This window comes from Gastrolobium bilobum, unplaced genomic scaffold, assembly GCF_033153095.1.
Source record: "Gastrolobium bilobum isolate Gb01-03AN ecotype WA unplaced genomic scaffold, APGP_CSIRO_Gbil_v1 utg21709, whole genome shotgun sequence".
In the NCBI taxonomy this organism is placed as follows: Eukaryota; Viridiplantae; Streptophyta; class Magnoliopsida; order Fabales; family Fabaceae; genus Gastrolobium; species Gastrolobium bilobum.
Window position 1 is genome coordinate 533,951 of NW_026898833.1, and position 5,560 is coordinate 539,510.

A 5,560-nucleotide genomic window follows, 5' to 3' on the forward strand; every position below is an offset into this window, starting at 1 on the left:
ATTAACAAGGAATAAAAATTAATTAATCATTATAAATAGGAGTATATTTAGAAACTTGGAGTGCATAATTGCAGCGAGCTTGTAATTTATCTAATATGTTATGGCTATCGTGAATGTGAAGTGGGATAATTTCATAACCATAACTTGTTTTTTTCAACAGGGTGGTTTTCATAATTTACATCAATTTGCAAAACTGACAAGTGTCCCAAAAACTGGTGTAGTGGAGTGGAACAGTTATTCCAAGGAGACCACAAGTGTCTCCTTCTTTCTTCTCTCCCAGTCAACCCACTCTCCTCTAGATTATCTCCACAAAACTGTATTAGTGGTGCTTCAGTTTACTCTTCCATGATCCTCCATCACCTTTTGCTCATTACTACATCTTCTCTTTGTGTCCACAACAAGCTTCTTATTCATCAGGTCCAACTTCTAACTTCCCATCTTTTGTTTTTTGTTTTATTGGCTTCTTCTTTATCCTGCTTCAACTCTAAAGCTTGTTTTTATCTTTACCTCCAATGAATTCAGACACTGCTATCAAGTTTTAGATATGTTTGACATACTCTTCGGTTGGTCCAAAGCTTCAAAATGGTAACTATACTATTATGTAAATTGAAAACTTGAGATTATTTTGCATAACAATCAATATGTATGAGTTCAAGTTTAACTTTCTTATTTTTTATTTGGCTTTACTGTGTTACAGTAAGAAGGCTATCAAAAGAGCAAGGTGCAGGCTCAGGATACTCAAGAACAAGAGGCAGGCAATAGTGAAGCAAATGCGAAAAGACTTGGCTGAGCTAATACAAAGTGGCCATGAAGAAACTGCTATTAACCGGGTTTGTATGAATATCATACTCTTTATATCCTTTTTTTTTAGTAAGAGGGGGTTTTCTTTCCATCGATTTTGTTGGGAGATGTTGTAACTGTTCAGTATATCTTGTACTAGTTTGCTAGTTTCTTCTTGTAATCTCTACTACTGAAAGTATGTATATTACGTATATATCTTGTGTATGCATGTTTAACCCTTGTAGCTTTTGTGTATACTTCAAACCCTCATTAGAGTTGGTGTTGTGGTAGTATTTGTATAGGATTTACTTTGTTGTAATCTCTATACTGAATCTCAAGATGTAATTATAAATATTGCTCATATTGATTGATGAATGATATAGAACCACTTCAGCCTTTCACGATGAACAATTCACCATGCTTTCATCCACCACAATAGTAATTTAAAGGTATGAAATCATAATCATGTATTTTATTACCATGTAGACAATAAAGTCCACCCTGGTTGTTCTAACATCAGCCATATTGGGAGAATTGGGGGTAAAATACACTGAAGATAAAGTACTATGCACAAAATCTCAGTAAGATATAGAATTATACTTAATTACAGCTTGAACTAAATTTTAGACGAATTCCGAAACTCTATGCTTAAGATATGAAAATACGAATCATTACTGGGTATTCTTATTTAGCAACATAACTCATTACTGTTTGATCATTTTCTCTGCTGTCCCAAATCTTACCAATGATTTTTCTCAAAATTTCAGGTTGAGCAGCTCATAGAAGATGAAAGCCTGGCTGCTGCATATGAATTGTTAGATCACTTCTGTGAATTTATCCTTACGCAACTATCCTATATCCGAAGGCACAAGTATGAATAGATTTCTACCTATCTAAATCAATTACATTTGGCACCCTTCACCATTTCCAAAATTTCTGATGGTTTAACTTTCCAAAATCAGGGACTGTCCAAATGATATAAAGGAAGCAATTTCTAGCCTTATATTTGCTTCAGCAAGATGTGGGGATCTTCCTGAACTCTCTGTCATTAGGAAGCTATTTGGACAGCGTTATGGTGAGAGGTTTGTAACTACAGCAGTGGAGCTATGTCCAGGGAATCTTGTAAACAAACAGGTAACATGTTTTTTTTTTAATCCCAATAAAGTATAGTTTTGCATTTGATGCAATTCCATATTTGTTAATGATGCGTACATATTCATGGAATTTCAAAATCATAGTTAAAAGAGAACCTGTCAGTGAAATATGTGCCGGATGATCTGAAGTACAGAGTGGTGGATGAAATAGCTAGGGATAGCTGCCTCCAACAACAGGTTTTAGCCATACAATACTACCCCGATTGGAAGCAAGTGCAGGTTATTCTTCTTTACTAATTTCAATGTGATATTAATGAATTTATAATCTTCTTGTTTACTAGTACCAAATTCATGTTGAATGTTTTTTGTACAGGTGAAAGAAGACAAAGGGTATCAACTAGTGGAAAGTGATGCCCAAATAAGTTACACAAATGAAGGGTCTAAAGTCCACCCTTCAGAAGCTGAAGAGATAAAAAGAGATATGACATGTGTTGATTCATCTATTCCCAAACCAAGTGACTCTTGTTCTCTACCTGAATCTAGCTTAGCTAATACTTCTGCCATAGTGTCTTCTGTTCAACAATATCCCCCATATATCCTGAGTTGTCCTTTGCAAAAGAAAGTAGTAGAGGTAGACTTTCCTGAGCTACTTTCTTCTATAAATACTAGTCTGCAAATCAAGGGGAAAAGAATGGCTTTAGCAAAAGATTATGTTGATGACATTGAGGAATGTCAGTTTTCTGTACCAAAAGATGGTTCCTGCCAGGACCAAATGCTATTTAAGTTCAGATCCTTTGGTCTGTCCATGAGACAAAATTTTCAATTTGATTATGATGAAAGTGATACAGAACAAGATGAATCACAAAGTGAGAAATCAAGCATAAGGACCCCAAGAAGGAGCAAAACGTCAACTGAGAGAAGATCAAGAAGGAGATCAGCCTCCCTGGAAAACCTATGCATTATGGATATTGGATACATGACATATTATCACAAGCCATGCAGAAGTCGCTCTTCTCATAAACATGGTACTCATTACAGCAGAAAACACCAGAAGCCTTCACTAGAAGGAATAGCTCAACCAAGTTATGCCCAGAAGAGACTGATGCTACATAGTTTCTTAGAAAAGGAAAATATTTTACAGTCAATTCAAAGGGAAGATTCCTCAATGAGAAAAATTTTCAAGTTTAAAATGAGCAGCTGCAGTTTGGACCAGCCTTGTTATCTTTGCCTTTATGATGATAAAGACTGTTTGGAAGCTCCATCAATGAAGCCAAAGAGAGGAATGAGAGCTACACAAGTTCAACAAGGAGTTCATCAATGTTGTCATTGCCAACCCTTTTGGAGTGATGAGTTGAAACAGGGAAAAGAATTGGTTACTATCCCCCAGAGATCAAATAGGAAGAGTTATAGCGGTGTAGCTGATAATCATGTGTTCAACAACCAAGATTGCCAGGGTGGTAATGGAAACAATGAAATAAAAGAAGAGATCTCTTCTTCCCCCAATGTTTCCAATCCAAGGACTACTGATTCCTTAACAAGAATAGAAACAGAAGCTCCCTACTCAAGGGCCATGACAATGCCCCAAGAGCGACATGGAAACAGCAAAGATAAGATGTTAAGGACATATTCATGTCCTTCTCAACATCCTAATCATGTTCATCCTAAGCTGCCAGACTATGATGACATAGCTGCCAAGTTCACTGCTCTCAAGAGAGAGCACCTAGAGAATAAAGACTGCAATAGAGACCAACAACGAAAGTAGAGGAGGCATATGTACAGCATTTGTATGGTACTGCCACATTTGAATTACCCGTTAAAATAACTTTGTATGAGATTGATTTTAGATATCATTAAATATTCTTTAACATTCATCCAGGTAATACTACAATGATTATTATTATTTTTTTAGCTGCAATTAATATCGGAAAAATGCACGTACCTTTTCTAAATTTGCTGCTTAGTTCGGCCGCATAGTATTCCAGAGAGATTTTAGTGCAATTGATGTTAATTACCAAATACTATAGGTCAAATAGTGAAATTCATATGACAAGAAAAAAATATCTTCAAGACTAATAATCTACCCTATGAAATCGATGTTACATGTATTGAGTTTTGTTTGATTATAAACTTTTGGTCTCGAAGAATATTTAGTTGTTTTTAGGTACAAAAGAAAGAAACCTCAATTAAGTTCTTAAAAAGTTGTTATTTTTCCCTTATTCAAGTTTCTATATGCTTTTGGGGTTATAGTGATATTGGATGTGCCAACATCGAAGCTTAAAACAACCTGCATTATATATCACTACACATAAGAAAAAACTTGTGTTGGTTTACCAGCCAAGAATTTTTTGGATTTACTACGTATATAATGTTGCAAATGACTTGAAACTTGAAAAAGGGGTTAGTATCCTCTCTAAATGAATACTCGTGAATTTTTATTTTTATTTTTCCATGTCAAATGCGGTGAGAATTTTCTTAACAGTCCTCGGAAGTGTAAGAAAAGAAAAAAGGTCGAGATTCTGACAGAGTGAAGTTAAGGACATTTTTTTTTTTTGTTGAAAAACTGAAGTTAAGGACTTTAACTGTAAGGAAGAAACAGTGTAGACCTCCAGGCTGGCCCATTGAAAGGCAAACACCTATTTGGGCCTCTGCGCATAAGTGGACTGTAGGCCTTGCTTCTAGTTTCTTCCCTGTGTGGCCTCCCTAAGATAAAAGGGTTTTGCATTTGTCATGTTGTATGACAAATGCAAAGTTTCCTACACATACATCGATATTTGTGCTATACTTTTTTTTCTTTTTTTTTTTATTTTAAACATGGTGGACCCCACACTTATTGTCTCTATAACATGACAAGAGAATTGTCCTACAACATTATACTTGTTTTTCCCAAGATAAAAAGCTATTATTTCAAAAACTATTTGCAATATAAAGCTTACAATTTCACGCATCATCATTTGGAGAATATATCTATAAAGATATATACAAGTGTATTTATATTTTCAATCTTTGTCGTGATCTTTCTTATATGGGGAAAAGAATTCTTATGTCGTAAGAGATTCTTTCTCTTACTAGTGAAATATCGAATTGTGTACAACAATTTTTTTTAATGGGTGGTGGGGTCAACCACATTTTGTGTCTACAGTAGGAGAAATAATTCTCCTACAACAAGAGAAAAAAGGGACCCTTCATATATTTAATAGCACTGATTTATTAGATTTGTGAGTCATTGAATCCAAGTCGATCAATGATTAATATTGAAACAATTTTTTTATTATTACATCGGTGTAAGTTGATATATTGTCTTTGGGATGAGAAGAATAATAGACCCACCATTCCCTACCAAATTATTTTCAATAAATTTTTGCTATCCATAGTTCGGGACTAGACTTTGCCCACTGCTGTGGAGTACGAGAATGAATCCTTTCATACCAAAAATTCACATGAGAGGGTCATGTGAATTTTTTGTATCTAACTCTTTTTATATTAATTATAATTAGACATCACCTATTTAATGTATGTGAAAAGAGAAATAATACAAAAATTACATATGACCAGATCATGTAAAATTTTAACATAAAAAAATTCATTCGCATGAAATACATATCTATTTGGCCAAAATAAATTTAGTGATGCCACCTATAATTCATGACAAGCTTAAAAGCTAGAGGGGGAAAGGCTGAATTTATAGA

At 34.5% G+C, this 5,560-nt stretch overlaps 1 protein-coding gene across 2 annotated transcripts; it reads left to right on the top strand.

The window, feature by feature from the left end:
- Positions 1–219: 219 nt before the first annotated feature.
- On the top strand, positions 220–3,777 carry LOC133284562 (uncharacterized). Of its 2 annotated transcripts, XM_061481605.1 has the most exons (7): positions 220–417; positions 523–585; positions 698–830; positions 1,548–1,651; positions 1,743–1,914; positions 2,019–2,153; positions 2,248–3,777. In XM_061481605.1, the coding sequence occupies exons 2-7, from the start codon at positions 545–547 to the stop codon at positions 3,634–3,636; spliced, it is 1,974 nt and encodes a 657-aa protein (XP_061337589.1). In that variant the 5' UTR covers positions 220–417; positions 523–544; the 3' UTR covers positions 3,637–3,777. The 2 variants fall into 2 exon arrangements, with proteins under 2 accessions (XP_061337589.1, XP_061337590.1); XM_061481606.1 differs by lacking the exon at positions 220–417 and having other exon boundaries at positions 698–834.
- The last annotated feature ends 1,783 nt before the right edge of the window (positions 3,778–5,560 follow it).